We start from the raw sequence: 19,093 nt of genomic DNA on the forward strand, positions 1-19,093 counted from the left end.
TCCTCATCGGGATGCAGAGCTGATCAAGAATGTCACATAAAAGGTGAGAAAATTAGTAGTGGATGGACAGAGCCCTGGTGAAGAATGTGGATTTAAAACTTTTTAAACGTTTTTTTGTTGATTGACTTGAGTTTCATGTCTTATGTTTTTCTAAAGTTATTGTTGTGTATTTGATTTTCGGAGTTATTGAGTGTCCTAAGATTTGCTTTGAAGTGGGTCCAATTGTATGAAATCAAATACTTCTTCTCAGAGGCTATCAAAGCATTTATCCACAGCAATTATGTAAAAATGTACATCAACAAAAATGCTTGTGTTTTTCGATCAATTATTATAATATTTTTTTTAAACAATCATACATGGAAACATGTCATCGTCTCGTGCTAAACTACGCCTGTGCATGCCGTCAAATCAAAGGCATGCCTTCAGTTTGTCACCTTCACGAGGTTGAAATAATAACTGGTTCAACTACTTAAGACATTTGCTAGGTTGTGCCTTTACACTTGGAGAAGATTAAGAACTAAGGAAGAATATTTAACTTCTCGAACAGCAAACCACGGACTTGTCTGATTCGCAAGCGCTCTTGGAAGTCCTGCGATGTTGCGCCTCTGGGTTTAGAAACTGTGGTCGTAACGTTTTCACCCTTCCTTAAAGTTTCTCAGTTTTCACCCCACCCAATAGGTGGCGCACATATTTTGTTGTTGTAGTCAGTAAATACAAAATTACAGAAGAAGACGCTGCACTCAAGCTTGCTCCAGAGCTGTGTTGATCACGGTTATTTCCCTGCGACAGAGAGAACGTAGCGAAGCAATCATCATGCCTATGTTTTTGGTGAATACTAATGTGGCTAAGAGTGACATTCCTCCTGCTCTGTTGTCTGAGGCAACAGATGAACTGGCCAAGGCGATGGGCAAACCTGTGCAGGTGAGTCTTCCAAAGTTGGCACAGCAAAGCCCCCCGCCCCTGTTGTAGAGAGCTAATTTTCGTTAATTTGACACTGATGCGTTTTTCTGCGGTGAAGATTAAATTGTAGGGAACCTTTGTTGCAGTTGAGACCCATTTGGCATCCCAATACAAAACTGTTATAAAATCGGCCATGCGCAGAGCTTCTTCCTAAAATGGAACACGATATTCGTGCTGCAGGTCAAATCAAATGTTATTGGTCACGTACATGGTTAGCAGATGTAATTGCGAGTGTAGCGAAATGCTTGTGCATCTAGTTCCGACAGTGCAGCAATATCTAACATGCAATATCTAATATCATAGCAATATCTAATCTAACAATTCCACAACAACTACCGAATACACACAAATGGAAGTAAAAGAATGGAATAAGAATACATAAATATAAATGTATGGATGAGCAATGACAGAGAGGCATAGGCTAAGATGCAATAGATGGTATAAAATCCAGTATATACAGTTGAGATGAGTGATATAAGATATGCAAACATTTAATAAAGTGGCAAAATTAAAGTGACTAGTGAACCATTTATTAAAGTGGCCAATGATTTCAAGTCTGTATGTAGGCAGCAGCCTCTCTGTGTTAGTGATGGCTGTTTAACAGTCTGATGGCCTTGAGATAGAAGCTGTTGGCTGTTTAACAGTCTGATGGCCTTGAGATAGAAGCTGTTTTTCAGTCTCTCGGTCCCAGCTTTGATTCACCTGTACTGACCTCGCCTTCTGGATGATAGCGGGGTGAACAGGCAGTGGCTCGGGTGGTGTTTGTCCCTGATGATCTTTTTGGCCTTCCTGTGACATCATGTGCTATTGGTGTCCTGGAGGGCAAATAGTTTGCCCCCGATGATGCTTTGTGCAGACCGCACCACCCTCTGGAGAGCCTTGCAGTTGTGGGCGGTTGCAGTTGCCGTATCAGGCGACGATACAACCCGACAAAATGCTCTCAATTGTGGTGTTGATGTACTATGGTGTTGAATTCTGAGCTATAGTCAATGAACAGCATTCTTACATAGGTATTCCTCTTGTCCAGATGGGATAGGGCAGTGTGCAGTGCGATGGCATTGTCTGTGGACCTTTTGGGGCGGTAAGCAATTTGAAGTAGGTCTAGGGTGTCAGATAGGGTGGAGGTGATATGCCCCTTCACTCGTCTCTCAAAGCACTTCATGATGACAGAAGTGAGTGCTACCAGAAGATAGTCATTTAGTTCAATTACCTTTTCCTTCTTGAGTACAGGAACAATGGTGGCCATCTTGAAGCATGTGGGGACAGCAGACTGGGATAGGGAGAGATTGAATATGTCCGTAAACACACGAGCCAGCTGGTCTGCGCATGCTCTGAGGATGCGGCTAGGGATGCTGTCTTGGCCGGCAGCCTTGCGAGGGTTAACGCGTTTTAAATGTCTTACTCACTGTACTTGTAATAGGTCCAGGGCAGGAATACTGTAAATCAAACAACTAGTTCTTATTTACTAAAGGTTTACTTGTGCAATTTCACTGTCATGGTTGGAATTTTTATCGTGCCTTAATCACGTGATTTTTCACATGATTGTTCCAGCTCCCACTCACTGTATGCTCTGTTTTCTCTTTGTGTGTGTCTCTCCCTCTCAGTACCTTGCTGTGCACATCGTCCCAGACCAGTTGATGATGTTTGGGGGGAAAGGAGACCCTTGTGCCCTCTGCTCCCTTCACAGCATTGGGAAGATTGAAGGAGCTCAGAAACAGTACTCTAAACTACTGTGTGGACTGCTCAACAAACACCTGGGCATCTCTCCTGACAGGTAATGGACACACACAGAGAGTAGAATCCACATGAAATGTTCATACACTAACACTCCTCTTGTGTCTCAGGATTTACGTGAACTTCTTTGACATGGAGGCAGCGAACGTGGCCTGGAACAACTCTACTTTTGGTTGAGCAGGGGATCTAAATTTCAATGGGAGCTGACCCCTCTTTTCCCCTACACCTTAATGGTATTATAGCACTAGAGTAGGCTATGGAGAGATGAGCAGAGATGCCTTGTTGCTGGGCTGATGTAGAGCGGTATTGATAAATGCACTTAAAATGGACCCTTGCTTTATAACAGACCCTTGATTTGCACTGGACCCTTGGCTTTGATATTACAATAAAGTGATTCCCCTTGATCACAACTTGTTCTGTTTTCCCTGTGTTTTTGACATTTTTTACAGACCGGATGCTATTCACTGCCATTAATTGAGAACATGCCATAAAAGCAGTCCAATTTGACCTCACACAGACAAATCTATTGTGTTCAATTGCTAGGTAAAGATTGTATAGTGCACTTGGAGTGTGAATACACCAAACAACCATGAACAGGCGAAGACCGCTAGCTGAGAATTTACTTTTGACACGTTTTGTCATATCTGTGATGCCATGCATCTGTTCTAGGGTTCAATCAGAGTCAATAGATGGGTATCAAAATACATTGGATACTGTTCTGAATTGAGAAGCTAGTACTGATATTACACGCATAACTCCCGCTCTTGTGGTAGGAAGTGTGTTGCCATTGGTGGATAAAAATAACTTCAGCAGCCACACGCAATTCTAATGGCCACAGTTTTCTATCGTCGAGTATCATTGTGAAGGTCAACCGCCTGTGCTGAAGACCAATCGTATACCTCAGTGGGACCAATACGTCTTGCTTCAAGTAAACTTACAACCATACCAGTTTTCATGGTGAACACAAATTATGCCAAAGCTGCCATACCAGCTGCACTTCTATCTGAAGCTACGGTGGAACTGTCCTAAGCTATGGGAAAACCAGGACCTGAGGTGAGTTTCAAAATCCATTGGCGATAATTGTTACTGTAAAGAACCCATTTCAAGTACAGGGTTGCATACTGTGTCAACTTTTCCATAACTCACAAACATGTAATAGGGATTAATAAACTAAATGGAACTCAAATATATAGCTATAATCTGTACATAAAACATGTAGGACCGATGCCAGCTCTTAGAATTGAGGGACATTTGAGAAAAATGCTGTGACTGAGGCCACACCCCACTCACATGCACACATAATCAAAACTGTTTTAAGTGTAGCACTGTAAAGCTACATTAACTGTTTTAAGGAGTAAAATTGAAGTAACCATCCATTCCTATTTTCTTGGTGAACACAAATATAGCCAAGACTGCTGTCCCAGTGGCACTTCTTTCAGAAGCAACAGAAGAACTGGCCAAAGCCATTGGGGAAAATGGCAGAGTTAACTTTGAAACATATAGAGAAATGACATTATAATACAACATTGCCGGATTATACTCAAAATTATCATATTAAATTACTAATATGTAATTCTATGGTTATATTGTTATATTGCAGTTCTTTGTTGCTCCCATCGTGCTAGATCAGCTGATGACATTTGGGCGAAAGACCACCCCCTGTACATACTGCTCCCTCCACAGTATTAGAGCTATAAGTGAGGAACAGAACCTGCAGTACTCCACACTACTCTGTGGACTGCTCAATAAACACCTTGGAATTTCCCCCCTGTACAGAACCAACACACTCACTCTACAGAAGTCAGCCTCTCGCTCGCGCTCTCTTTCTCACACACACACACACTGACCCAAGCTGATCCATCTCTCTGTTTCAGGATCTACATGAACTTCTTTGAAATTGTGGTGCAAAACCTGGCCTGGGACAACAATGTTCAACGTTTTCATTGAGGCTTATCATGCCAAGAAATTAAAGAAGAACTGAAGACGTCTGATCAATGAATGACAAAGCAAAACTGCACACAAATTACCTTTGCTTTAATGGTGCAATAAATAGTAGAACCTCTATCTGAAGCCACGGAAGAACTGTCCAAGGCTATGGAAGGAAGTACCAGCTAAGGTGAGTCTGAGAATCTCTATTTCAATTCTATGTTGAGAATCTAGAAGGTCTTTGCTACAGTAAATGCCTGTTTTATACTGTCTTAGTCCTCTGTCTCTCATAGCTCTTCAGCATAGGTAGTTAATTTAAATATGAACTAGAGGGAATTAACTTTCATGGAACAATCTAGATAATAGGTCATCTATTGATTATAGATGCTGCATCCAATAAAACAAATGGTGTAGCTATTTGTTTTATTGCCCTACGTTGTGCGTCAACACGAGTTGATAATAATAATTTTAGAACAAAGACATAACATATGATGGATATAGTGTCAAGTCTCCCATTCTTTCTGCAATCAGTTCTGCGCAATCACCTAAGCATGATGATCCTCTTGACGGCATGTCCCATTTCTACAATTTATCTTCTTAAAATGTGGTTTAAACCTAACCCTAAACACAGCTAAATGTATGACTAATCCTAACCTTAAACAAAGCTAATTTTTGTTTTCATACATTTTTACGATATAGCCATTTGTAATTTGTGGCTGTGGTAACTAGTGGAAACCAATGTAAACACTAGCAAGCTGCTACTTTGAATACAGTCAGCAAATATGACACAATTTGTGGAACTGGGATGAGAGATTGAACGTTTCCGGGTAGCAGATTGACAACGTTTGGCAAGTAATACAATCATTTTTCTTCGAGTCAAATTAAGACGCTATCGTTATACCCCTGTGTTATAGCTATGTAGCTAGCTAGCCAAGTTAGTTGAACATTAGCCAATGCTAGCAAGGCAAGCTGGACATAATTCACAATTTGTGGCACTGGTATGAGAGATTGAACGTTTCTGACTAGTCGATTGACAACGTTTGGCAAGTAATAAGATTATTTTTCTTCGAGTCAAATTAAGATGCTATCGTTATACCCCTGTGTTAAAGCTATGTAGCTAGCTAGCTAAATTAGTTCTAATGCTAGCAAGGCAAGCTGGACAAAACTCAGCCATCTAGCTAGTTAAGTACCTAACGCCAGTATCTCCGGTAGTACTTTTGGTCTACATGAAAGAGTAATAACTTAACAATTACAACAATAATTTCCAGATAGTTATTTTGCTGGCCTGAATGGCTATTCGTCGTTGATATTCCCTGTTTCTCTGGCAAGATGACAGTCCACACTGCAGGGTCACCCTTATCATCATGTATTTGACAGTTTGTCCCTGTTTCCAGGTGTACTCCCTGGGTACTGGTGTAATCTGGAAGCTACGTGCCAGTTTCCCAGCTTGTTGAACTCACTGGTGGCAAGGCAACTGTGACGTTTGGAAGGGAAGTGGGGTTTATTTTCCAGTGTTGAGCTGATGCTGTTGCAGCTATGTCAGAAGCCATCCTCACCTTCCAGTACCAACTCAGTGGCGTTATGGAAACAGTCCTCAAAACCGCCATGCACGAGATCACTCGGCTGGTGAAGGAAGGCTTCCTGGAGGAAGTGACACGGAGCAAGCAGGAAGCGGACATCTTGAGGATGAAGCTGCAGCAGTGGGAGCAGAAATGGAGGGACAGAGAGGAGGAGAGGAAGAGAGAAGATGAAGAGAGAGAGCAGAGAAAGAAGAGGGAAGCGAGAGAGCAGATGGGCATGTGTGTGAGTTGCAGTTGTACTGGAGACACTGAGAAAGGAGAGGCTCTGTCAGGTAAGTGAGGAGAGATGCACGCACGCACGCACGCACGCACACACACACACACACACACACACACACACACACACACACACACACACACACACACACACACACACACACACACACACACACACACACACACACACACACCCCTGATATAGGATCTCTTACTTTGTTCTGTTCCATCCTCAGGAGCAGAGGAAGGTTGTGTTATCAAACAGGAGGAGATGTTCCAGTCAGAGGGACCCAATACTCTCCCAGAGAGAGAGGGTCCACAGGAAACGGACATGTCCAGCTCTTCCTGTGTCTCTGAAAGGATGGAAGAGAGGGAAGCCCATGTGGTCCACATCAAACAGGAGCCCAATGACTGGGGGGATCTAGTATCCCAGATGGTCACATCCACAGATACTACCATAATGAGCCTGAGTCGTCTGCAGAGATTGAGTGCCCATGCTGGGGCATGGACCAGTGAGCCTCAGCCTCAACTTCCAGCACCATGGACCAGAGAGCCTCTACCTCCAGCACCATGGGCCAGGGATCCACCACCGCTACCTCCAGAACCAACACCATGGACCAGGGAGAAGCAGCACGTACTCCCAGGGTCAGGTATACCCACCCAGGCAACAGAGTGTGCTGTGGGAGCCCTGGAGTCCAGTCCCTATGGTCTCAGCAACAACACAACGGCACAGCTGGGGGTCAAACCCTACAGCTGCCCACACTGTGAAAAGAGCTTCCCTCAGCTACGAAACCTGAAAGACCACCAGAAGTACCACCACACAGGGAAAAAGGCCTTCACCTGCTCCCAGTGTGGTAAGGGCTTTGTGTACATGTGCCACCTCAGGGTACACATGCAGTGCCACACAGGGGAAAGGCCGTTCAGCTGCTCACAGTGCGGTAAGAGCTTTGTCTACCTGTGCAACCTGAAGTCCCACCAGCAGTATCACACAGGAGAGAAACCGTACAGCTGCTCTCAATGTGGGAAGAGCTTCAGCCTTCAGAGTGGCTTGAAGAAACACAGGGTCATTCACTCAACAGAGAGGCCTTACCATTGCACGAACTGTGGGAATAGATTCTATTCTAGAGCAGACCTGAAAAGACATGAACAGATTCATGCAGCAAGGTAGAACTTTGAGATGAAGCTGGTTGATTTAGAAAATCTGAGTGAAGAAAATAACAGCACACGTGTACTATGTTCAATGTATTTGTAGTTACTGATGCATTTCATGTTGAGAGGAATAAAACCCTTAATGAAGAAATGATTCTCATCCTTTAATGATTTGTCAAACGTGTCATTAACTGTTACATACAAAAACAGATATATTAAAAGTAAAGTAGCCATGTCTGACCCAGAACGGCTCATAGATATAATACTCAGGCAAATAAATACATTTGGTACAGCGCTTCAGACAGTTGTCTCAGAGAATATGTTGAATTCCAAAGATTCTAGACAAGATTTCAACAAAAAGATTTAGGAGTTCTGCGCAATTGTATTGGCAGTATGATCACCTCGATGCCACAGATCGGGAGGTGGAGCCGCAGGATCTCTCCTCAGCTAGTTAGCTGTTAGCTTATTATGTTAGCTAGTACCTGGCTTTGTTACGTCTGTACTACAGGCTATGAGAGATTTGACGTTTGTAACTAGCTGATTTGTTGACGCACAACAACAACAACCAACGTCTAGGAAGTGGTAATAATATTTTAGATTTGAGTCAAATGGTTGGAAAGTTGTTACTACACTGTTCATATACAGTCATTGGTTATTAAGTTAGCTTAGCTAAGCAGCTAGCAAGCTTGAGAAATGCATTATTTGGTACGCCTAATCACAGGCAAAAAGGGATGTATGGGTTCATTAATTTGTTAGTTACACGCATGTTGCTGGGCTAAATCATTGGTAAGTGAGCTTCCTATACTGGAAAGATATTTGGGGCATATCAAGACCACATTTGGTGTATTTGACAGCTTGCCCTTGTTTCTTGGAGGAAGATTCCTGACTTTGGGCAGTGGTGTGATCTGGAGGAGGCTAAATCCAAGTCTTTCCAGTATAGTGATCCAAACTGGGAAACAACGGTAGGAAGCTCAGCCAAAGAAGACTGTCTGTACTCTGGGACTGGTACCAATAAGGGAAGTGGGATTGATTTGCCAGTGTTGAGTTGATGTTGTTGCAGCTATGTCTGAGGCCATCCTCAACTTCCAGTACCAGCTCAGTGGCGTCATGGAAACAGTCCTCAAAACTGCCATGCATGAAATCACTCTATTGGTGAAGGATGGATTCCTGGAGGAAGTGACACGGAGCAAACAGGAAGTGGACGTCTTGAAGGAGAGGCTGCAGAGATGGAGGGACAGAGAGGAGGAGTGGAGGGGGATGTGTGTGAGATGTGGTTGTGCTGGAGACACTGAGGAGAAAGTAGAGGCTTTGTCAGGTGAGTGTTTTTTCACAACTGAATTTCCCCTCTGGGATTGATTAGGTATTCATCTGTCTAATTACCATGGTTATACCATGTTGATAGTTTAGACAGAGGTAACAGCTGTAACCTGTATAGTCTGACATGCACATCATGAATACTATCACTGGTTCTGGTATTTCCTCAGCAGCAGAGGGTTATGGTATTAAACAAGAGGAGATTCTCCAGTCAGAGGGGCTCGTTGCTCTGAGGGAGGCCCATGAGGTCCATGTCAAAGAGGAGGCCGATGCACAGGGAGACTGGGGGGATATGGTAAGCCTAACAATCCCATACACCGATGCCCCCCTTAGTGACCTTGGTTTGTCTGCACCATGGGCCAGTGAGCCCCAGCCTCTATCAACACCATGGACCAGTGAGGAACAGCCTTCACACTCAGGGTCAGTAATACCAGCCCAGGGGATAGAGAGCTCTATGGGCCCCCCTGAGTCCATGTGCCACCTGAGAATCCATATGCAGTGCCACACGAGGGAGAGGCCGTACAGCTGCTCTCAGTGTGGGAAGAGCTTCAGCCATCAGAGCGTCTTGAAGAGACACAGGGCCTATCACACCGGAGAGAGGCCTTACCAGTGCACGGACTGTGGGAAAAGATTTATCGCTAGAGCGGACCTGAAAAAACATGAACAAATCCATTCAAGGTAACATTGGACAACATGTTTTGGAGTACTCGTGTACCAGGGAGAATTAGTTTGCTTGCTAGTTAGCAAAGGTTAACTCACACGGTTCCTGATTTTTATATTTTCCAGGGGCATCTGTACCATTTCCAAGGCAAAACTGACGAAGGGAGTCCAAGATCATGAAGATTACGCTGCGCCAGTTCCTGTTACATCAAGAACTGGAAGGATTATTCCACTGGCATTATTAGTGAGTTTGAAATTAGCTGAAACATCTTACACACCGGCCAGGGTTTGTTGTAAAGCAAAGTAGCTAGCTATACACTTAGGTTTGTTAGCCTCTCCAATCTCCACTTGGTCAGTTAACTTACTGTGTATTTCTTTATTCCTAATAGGCATCAGTAAGACAGGCCCATAAGCAGCTTGGGGAAGATCTAAAATGGAGATTCGGCCCAAATGACTGGTATGCACTTTATTAACAAGGCTGTAGTGATACTGCTCTTTGAAAAGCTGCTTGGTTTCTTAGTTTGATTTATACTTACAGGGATATTGTACCCAGATTACAAAATTACATTGGTTTCCTCACCCTGTAAGCAGTCTATGTACAAGGTATGACGGCAATACATGCTTTGGTTTAGTTTCCCTGACACTGCCTCCCATGCTAACATTTTAGCATTTGTGGCACAAATCCCATACAAGTCATGGAACCGGTATTAGTATTTTTCGCGCATCATGTTCACAAACAATTTTAGATACTTTCGTATGATTGGACATGTGTGAAATATGCTAATATCGTCCCATGACTTGAATGGGATTTGTGCCACAAATGCTAAAACATTAGCATGTGGAACAGTTCCTGGGAAACTTAACCAAAGCATGGATTGCTGTCATACCTTGTTTATAGACTGCTTACAGGGTAAGGAAACCAATATGTAATTTTGTATTTTGAGTGAACTATCCCTTTAAATATTCCATGGGTTGTTTTCAGTTGGTTGCACCATTGCAGACGTGGGTTCAAATTCAATTTGAAACTTTGCTTATCCTGCCTAGAGTGTCAAGTGGGTGGGGGTTGCACTTTTGGGATGTTTTGATTTCATCTAGTATAGTCAAGTTTATTACATGATCATCACACTCGTATTTCTTTCAATAATCACAACATTATGGTTTTTCAGCTTCAGGTCCCCTCACAACGAGGAGGTGACCAAAGCAGTGATGCAGATTGTAAAGGATGGAGGCAAAAACTGGGGTCCCAACAGCCTCATCAGAAGTGAGTCTTAGCTTTAGTAGCTACCGTATGGTATACATTTGCAGAATGTAACAATGTAAAGAATCCATATCTCTTCAAAAATATATTGTTAGTATGTAATGTCGTCTCCTGCTGCAGCAGCCTTCCAGGTATTTCATGATTTGAAAATGAATTAATTGAATATTGCATTCCGTTTAAAATGTCAATTTAATTCAATATTCAAATTCAATAATTACACTGAACAAAAAAATATACACAACCATTTCTAATATTTTACTGAGTTAGTTCATATAAGGAAATTAGTCAATTGAAATAAATGCATTAGGCCCTCATCTATGGATCTCACAGTGGTTGTGAGGCCGGTTGGACGTATTGCCAAATTCTCTAAAATGACGTTGGAGGCCGCTTATGGTAGAGAAATAAACATACAATGCTCTGGTGGACATCCCTGCAGTCAGCATACCAATTACACGCTCTATGAAAACTTGAGACATCCGTGGCATTGTGTTGTGTGACAAAACCACATTTTTAAGTGGCCTTTTTGTTGTCCCCAGTGCAAGGTGCACCTGTGTAATGATCATGCTGTTTACTCAGCTTCAGGTGGATGGACTGTATTGGCAAAGGAGAAATGCTCACCAACAGGGATATACACAAATTGTGCCCAACATTTTTGAGAAATACGCTTTTTGTTAGTATGGAACATTTCTGTTATTTTCTTTATTTCAGCTCATGAAACATGGGACAAACACTTTACATGTTGTGTTTATATTTCTGTTCAGTGTATATGTTTCAATATGATAGATTTGTAAACTTGATACACAGACAATGATTGCAAACTCTCATTTCAAGTTTATCAAAGTTTCATATATTCAACTCAGATGCATCCAAATTCAGTTATTTTTAAATTCAGATTCAAAACCAGAGACAACATCCTGCTTCTTTGCAAGGCAGGAAAAGTAGAGGATGAAAATCTAGAATTAAACAGTGGAAATGCATTCTCTGGGGTGATCACGTTTCACCATCTGGCAGTCCAACGGATGAATCATGGTTTGGAGGATACCAGGAGAACACCACCTGCCCGACTGCATAGTGCCAACTGTAAAGTTTGGTGGAGGAGGAATAATGGCCTGGGGCTGTTTTACATCGTTCTAGTGAAGGGAAATCTTAACGCTACAGCATACAATAACATTCTAGACAGTTCTGTGCTTCTAACTTTGTGGCAACAGTTTGGGGAAGGCATGTTTCAGCATGACCCCGTGTCCCCGTGCAGAAAGCGAGGTCCATACAGAAATGGTTTGTCGAAATCGATGTGGAAGAACTTGACTAGCCTGCACAGAGCTCTGACCTCAACCCCATCAAACACCTTTGGGATGAATTGGAACGCTGACTGCAATGTGTTCCAACATCTAGTGGAAAGCTTTCCCGGAAGAGTGGAGGCTGTTATAGCAGCAAAGGAGGGACTAACTCCATATTAATGCCCATGATTTTGGAATGAGATGTTTGACGAGCAGATGTCCACATACATTTGGTCATGTAGTATATATCCGAAACGATTTGAGCGCTCGAGCCAAATTCATAGGACCAAAATAAATTCAACATGCCACATTGGCTTCAGAAACCGGCAGAAGCTTCCATTTACCACAGTGAGTGTTTAATTATTTCTGTTCTCCCCTGCTTATCCTGGCTGGCAAAGTACCAGGATGTTGTCTCTGGTTTTGAATCTGAATTAAAGAACCGAATTTGAAAACTGAATCTGAATGCATCTGTGAAGTTGAATATATGAAACTTTGAAATGATTGTACCATATTTAAACAAATATAAATATTGAATTTGAATACTGAATAAAAAATGAATGCAATATTCACTCAATTCAGTTTCAAATCAGGAGGAAATACAAGTTCAATTTATGAATGCAATTATTGAATTTGTGCATTACAAATATTAAATTCAAATGTTTGCAATTCAAATACAATTTATGTTGGCACTGAAATCGCTCCATAACATACAACAACTTATCACGTTGTATCACATCAACACTATTTTAATATAACCATTTTCCCTTTCCATAGAGGCGTGCAACAGGGCTTATGAGTACTGGAAGGCTCAAGGGAAGATTGAACTGGAGGGCAGTGTGGCGGTCATCAAGAAGAAGAAAATCCTCACCAGCAGGCGGAGCAGGGTATGTTATCAGTAACACACAACACCACTCAATATAATCACACATCACTCAGACATAAGAACATTTTATTGTGCATTTAACAGGAATTTGAATTTTTCATGTAGGATATTATTCACGTTGAAAGCTTATATATACACACAATGTCTGTACTCACAATTTCACCAATAAGTTATGTATTGCTAGTCTGAGTACCAGTCTCTTTAGCTAACTGTTGCCAGGAGCTCAGTTACAGTCACTAACACTCTAGATAACATAGAAACAGCCTAAGCAGGCTCTGCCAGGGCGAGTCAAATGGTCAGAGTGCGGTGTTCCCTCATTTGTGTCTGGAAGTAGCTAGCAAACTTTAGCCAGTTAGCTTGGGTGCTGGAATGCCATTGTGAGGTCAGGTCGCTCGGCTCAACCCTACTCCTCGGCCAGAGCATCCGGTGTGCGCTCTAAATGCTCCAAGATTCAGAATGAATCTAAATGCTTAAACATTCAGAATGTGGGACAATCTGGCAACACTCTGAATTTACAAAGACCCAGAGCACACTGACACACTTGAGGCAATTTATGAACGCATCCTAAATATGCGCTGGAGTTGCTCATTGGTAGTTGTAAATAACATTAAATAAAAAAGCCACTCATTCCTTTTTTATTTTACCTTTATTAAACTAGGCAAGTCAGTTAAGAACAAATTCTTATTTTCAATGACTGCCTAGGAACAGTGGGTTAACTGCCTTGTTCAGGGGCAGAAAAGACAGATTTTTACCTTGTCAGTTCGGGGATTCGATCTTGCAACCTTTCGGTTACAAGTCCAACGCTCTAACCACTAGGCTACCTGCTGCCCCATGTAGTGTTAAATAACACTTATGTTAACAATATTTTTTGTGAACAAATGTTTCATTTTGACGCAATAATAAGGTTGGTAGCAACATGGAAAATCGTTTCAGCTCAAGTCAACTACAAAATCCACAATGCATTGCTCTCTTTGGGCTGGCTGGCTGGCTAGCAAAACGTAGCTACACACAATAATACCAAAGACATATCAGCATGTGACATAGCTAGCTGTAAAATCACCTAAATAAACTGCACTATCAATTTAGAAGTCTACCATCGCACCATGTTCAACCTGCAGATCGATGAGTCTAACATTTGCAACGGCGGATATTCTTTTGAGGAGATGGGAAACGTTGCCCATGCTACGTCAATGGGCGATTCTGGGACAAGGAGCGCTCTCCTTCAAGGAGTGAATGGGAATCTATTGTGCGCTAGATCCAAAACCCAACATTAGCACAAATTTCATCAACAAGAATTACAACATTACAAATCTTTTCTGAGATTTGAGATAATTAACTTGCGACCTGTAGTACCATATAGCTTTGGAGTCGTGACATTACGTACTCTCGAGGAAAATAAGCACGTTTCTCGACATTTACACTGACTTTGAGAAGGGATTGCGTGACGCAGAATAACAACTTGAACGTGATTGGTCTGCTGGATGGGGCGTTATACGTACCTTCATTCACTGGATTCCTATCTACTTTCTATAATATTTCTGACAATGGCACCATGCATTGCACTCTGGACTATACATGCCTTATATACCTCCTTTGTCCCAGCATGTCCAGAGATGCAACCTCTCTTATCATCACTCAATGCCTGTGCTTATCTCCACTGTACCCGCACTTACCATACCCCTGTCTGCACATTAAGCCCTGAATCTATTCTACCACGCCCAGAAATCTGCTCCTTTTATTCCCTGTCCCCAACGCATCAGACGACCAGTTTTGCTAGTCTTTAGCCGTACCCCATCCTACTACTCCTCTGTTTCTCGGGTGATGTGGAGGCTATCCCAGGCCCTGCGTGTCCAAAAGGCACTCTCATTAGTTGACTTCTGTCATCGAAAAAGCCTTGGTTTCATGCATGTTAAAGTTTGTTTTACTCACTGCTTTAGCACACTCCACCAACCCCGATGTCCTTGCCGTGTCTGAATCCTGGCTTAGGAAGGCCACCAAAGATTCTGAGATTTCCATACTCAACTACAACATTTTCTGTCTGTCTCTCCAGAAATAAGTCTCTCACTGTTGCCGCATGTTATAGACCCCCCTCAGCTCCCAGCTGTGCCCTGGACACCATATGTGAATTGATTGCCCCCCATCTATATTCAGAGTTCGTTCTGTTAGGTGACCTAAATGGGGAATGCTTAACACCCCAGCAGTCCTACAATCTAAACTAGATGCCCTCAATCTCACACAAATTATCAAGGAAACCACCAGGTACAACCCTAAATCCGTAAACATGGGCACCCTCATAGATATTATCCTGACCAACTTGCCCTCCAAATACACCTCTGTTGTTTTCAATCAGGATCTCAGCGATCACTGCGTCATTGCCTACGTCCGCTATGGGTCCGTGGTCAAACGACCACCCCTCATCACTGTCAAACGCTCCCTAAGACACTTCTGCGAGCAGGCCTTTCTAATCGCCCTGGCCCAGGTATCCTGGAAGGATATTGACCTCATCCCGTCAGTCGAGGATGACTGGTCGTTCTTTAAAGGTAATTTCCTCACCATCTTAAATAAGCATGCCCCTTTCAAAAAATGTAGAACTAATAACAGATATAGCCCTTGGTTCACTCCAGACCGGACTGCCCTTGACCAGCACAAAAACATCCTGTGGCAGACTGCAATAGCATCGAATAGTCCCTGCGAAATGCAACTGTTCAGGAAAGTCAGGAACCAACACACAATCAGTCAGGAAAGCAATGGCTAGCTTTTTTAAACAGAAATTTGCATCCTGTAGCTCTTACTCCAAAAAGTTTTGGGACACTAAAGTCCATGGAAAACAAGAGCACCTCCTCCCAGCTGCTCACTGCACTGAGGCTAGACGACACGGTCACCACCGATAAATCCATGATAATCGAACATTTCAATAAGCATTTCTCTACGGCTGGCCATCCTTTCCTCCTGGCTACCCCAACCACGGCCAACAGCTCCGCACCCCTCGCAGCTACTTGCCCGAGTCTCCCCAGATTCTCCTTCACCCAAATCCAGATCACAGATGTTCTGAAAGAGCTGCAAAACCTGGACCCGTACAAATCAGCTGGGCTAGACAATCTGGACCATCTCTTTCTAAAATATTCCGCCATCATTGTTGCAACCCCTACTACCAGTCTGTTCAAACTCTCATTTCGTCTGAGATCCCTAAAGTTTGGAAAGCTGCCGCGGTCATCCCCCTCTTCAAAGGGGGTGACACTCTAGACCCAAACTGTTACAGACATATATCCATCCTTCTAAAGTCTTTGAAAGCCAAGTTAACAGATCACTGACCATTTCGAATACCACCGCTGTGCAATTCGGTTTCCGAGCTGGTCACGGGTGCACCTCAGCCACGCTCAAAGTACTAAACGATATCATAACCGCCATCGATAAAAGACAGTACTGTGCAGCCGTCTTCATCGACATGGCCAAGGCTTTCGACTCTGTCAATCACCGTATTCTTATTGGCAGATTCAACAGCCTTGGTTTCTGAAATGACTGTCTCGCCTGGTTCACCAACTGCTTCGTAGATAGAGTTAAATGTGTAAAATTGGAGGGCCTGTTGTCCGGACCTCTGGCAGTCTCTATGTGGGTTCCACAGGGTTCAATTCTGGGGGCGACTCTTTACTCTGCATATATCAACGATGTCGCTCTTGCTGCGGGTGATTCCCTGATCCACCTTTACGCAGACGACACCATTCTGTATACATCTGGCCCTTCTTTGGACACTAACCTCCAAACGAGCTTCAATGCCATACAACACTCCTTCCGTGGCCTCCAACTGCTCTTAAACGCTAGCGAAACCAAATGCATGCTTTTCGACCGTTCGCTGCCCGCACTCGCCCGACTAGCATCACTACTCTGGACGGTTCTGACCTAGAATACATGGACAACTACAAATACCTAGGTGTCTGGCTAGACTGTAAACTCTCCTTCCAGACTCATATCAAACATCTTCAATCCAAAATCAAATCTAGAAAATCTATAAAATCTATAATCGGCTTCCTATTTCGCAACAAAGCCTCCTTCACTCACGTCGCCAAACTTACCCTAGTAAAACTGACTATCCTACCGATCCTCGACTTCCGAGATGTCATCTACAAAATAGCTTCCAATACTCAGCAAATTGGATGCAGTCTATCACAGTGCCATCCGTTTTCTTACCAAAGCGCCTTATACCACCCACCACTGCGACCTGTATGCCCTAGTCGGCTGGCCCTCGCTACATATTCGTCGCCAGACCCACTGGCTCCAGGTCATCTACAAGTAAAGCTCGGCCTTATCTCAGCTCACTGGTCACGATAACAACACTCACCAGTAGCACGAGCTCCAGCAGGTATATCTCAATGGTCATCCCCAAAGCCAACACCTATGAGTATCACTCGGACTGCAAGTAGTATCACTACTTACTTACTAAGTAGTATCACTACTTACACACCATCATCTGCTCATTTACCACTCCAGTGTTTATTTGCTAAATTGTCATTACTTTGCTACTATGGCCTATTTATTGCCATACCTCCTCATGCCATTTGAACACACTGTATATAGACTTACTTTTTTCCCCTATTGTGTTGACTCTAAAATGTGTTTATTCCATGTAACTATGTGTTGTTGTTTCTGTCGCACTGCTTTGTTTTATCTTGGCCAGGTCGCAACTAGCTTACCTGGTTAAATAAAGGTGGGGGGGGGGAAGGAGAAAAAAAAGAGGCAAATAGGAAACATGTGGTCGACCCTCTGTTAAATTACAAATTTATCTTGGTATTAATATTGCAAAAATATGATCAATGCCTCATTTGAGAGAAGACATAATCCCAAGTTATGGCCAGTGCATGCGGAGGAGTATTTCTGTGGGGGAAAAACTCATTCTGATTGGCTAGGCCTGGCTCCACTGTGGGTCGGCCTGGCTGCACCCCTACCCAGTCATGTAAAATCCATAGATTAGGGCCTCATTAATTTATTTCAATTGACTGCTTTCCTTATATGAACTGTAACTCAGCAAAATCATTTAAATTGTTGCGTTTATATTTTTGTTCAGTATAGTTTGAGAATTTAGAGTTAGCTAGCAAACTGGTTTCTTCTGGATAAGTGTTCTTTGAAGAAAAAAAGTTTTAGTTCCATAATTTGTATAGTCGTTGTGATTGGAGGATAGCTGTGAGGGTGCTTGTTCTTTTAGAGCTCATTAATGATAGAATGTTCATATTTGAAGATGGCGGAAAGGCCAGGCTCTTTGGCACATGACATGGAGTACAGGGAGTGGATTATCTAAAGAGACTGGTACCCAGGCGAATGTATTGCTGCTTATTCAAGTCCTTTCTCTGTAAAAATTTCAGCTCTTCCAGAAAAGAGTAAAGGTGGGAGGAGAGCTCCTCGCCCCAGAAGATCTGGACTTCCTGGTTGGAGCAGACCCCAACTTCATGTCGGACGAGGAAAGTGATGCTGAAGACAAGTTCACCTATCATGTGCTCCCTCCCAGGTGGCGTTGCTCGAGGTTGACTCAGATCGTCCGACTCTGTCAGATAACCTTAGATGACAATCGCCTTAAGGGCGTTGAGCCAAAGTCTGCTCGCTCCAGAAAATTACAGGGGGGTAGATTTACCCCCCGCCATCCCCCAAAAGGAGAGGCTAAACAAGTGTATGTGAATAAAAATGATAAATGAACTGAATTGTCATTATTTCTTAAATGGATTAAGTGAATGGTCAAACATTGTTGTTGACTGTTACAAATGCACTATGAATCAAGACTTCTTACTGTTCACATTCTGGTAAATACATTTATACATTTCCTTCTGTTTTGTGGAGAGTCTCTAGATTTAAGTTGCCTCTAACCAGTGATTTAGGATAAACTAAACCTAACCCCATCCTGAGCAGTGATTATAGGAAGTGAAAAGCAAAACTGACCCTAGATCTGTGTCACAGATGTAAAGGGCTGTCCATTTTTGGTTGTGCCAGAGCTAGGACCTATTTAGCAGGACTAATGGTTTAATGCAGACCACAATGTTGATACCTGCCATTAGACAGTTCTGGTGTTATGAGACTGATGGTTTCTTGACACAGAGGATTTGTTTACATAACGGGTTAGGATAATTCACAAGGCAGGTTAGGAAAATTGTTA

The 19,093-nt window shown here is 43.0% G+C and overlaps 3 protein-coding genes across 6 annotated transcripts; all 3 read left to right on the plus strand.

The window, feature by feature from the left end:
* The first annotated feature begins 705 nt into the window (after positions 1-705).
* Positions 706-3,104, plus strand: LOC123994045 (macrophage migration inhibitory factor-like). Its single transcript, XM_046296529.1, has 3 exons — positions 706-921; positions 2,565-2,734; positions 2,805-3,104. The coding sequence occupies exons 1-3, from the start codon at positions 814-816 to the stop codon at positions 2,869-2,871; spliced, it is 345 nt and encodes a 114-aa protein (XP_046152485.1). The 5' UTR covers positions 706-813; the 3' UTR covers positions 2,872-3,104.
* Positions 3,105-4,689: 1,585 nt separating this feature from the next.
* LOC123994046 (zinc finger protein 629-like) lies at positions 4,690-7,709 on the plus strand. Of its 3 annotated transcripts, none has more exons than XM_046296532.1 (3): positions 4,690-4,810; positions 6,015-6,472; positions 6,653-7,709. In XM_046296532.1, the coding sequence occupies exons 2-3, from the start codon at positions 6,157-6,159 to the stop codon at positions 7,582-7,584; spliced, it is 1,248 nt and encodes a 415-aa protein (XP_046152488.1). In that variant the 5' UTR covers positions 4,690-4,810; positions 6,015-6,156; the 3' UTR covers positions 7,585-7,709. The 3 variants fall into 3 exon arrangements, with proteins under 3 accessions (XP_046152488.1, XP_046152486.1, XP_046152487.1); XM_046296530.1 differs by lacking the exon at positions 4,690-4,810 and adding an exon at positions 5,238-5,472; XM_046296531.1 differs by lacking the exon at positions 4,690-4,810 and adding an exon at positions 5,481-5,667.
* A 269-nt stretch (positions 7,710-7,978) lies between these two features.
* Positions 7,979-18,639, plus strand: LOC123993276. Of its 2 annotated transcripts, XM_046295215.1 has the most exons (8): positions 7,979-8,351; positions 8,444-8,880; positions 9,050-9,557; positions 9,666-9,783; positions 9,929-9,996; positions 10,706-10,800; positions 12,849-12,958; positions 18,312-18,639. In XM_046295215.1, the coding sequence occupies exons 2-8, from the start codon at positions 8,628-8,630 to the stop codon at positions 18,636-18,638; spliced, it is 1,479 nt and encodes a 492-aa protein (XP_046151171.1). In that variant the 5' UTR covers positions 7,979-8,351; positions 8,444-8,627; the 3' UTR covers position 18,639. The 2 variants fall into 2 exon arrangements, with proteins under 2 accessions (XP_046151171.1, XP_046151172.1); XM_046295216.1 differs by having other exon boundaries at positions 7,984-8,880; positions 9,053-9,557.
* The last annotated feature ends 454 nt before the right edge of the window (positions 18,640-19,093 follow it).

The sequence above is a fragment of the Oncorhynchus gorbuscha genome, linkage group LG13, assembly GCF_021184085.1.
Source record: "Oncorhynchus gorbuscha isolate QuinsamMale2020 ecotype Even-year linkage group LG13, OgorEven_v1.0, whole genome shotgun sequence".
Taxonomy (NCBI): Eukaryota; Metazoa; Chordata; class Actinopteri; order Salmoniformes; family Salmonidae; genus Oncorhynchus; species Oncorhynchus gorbuscha.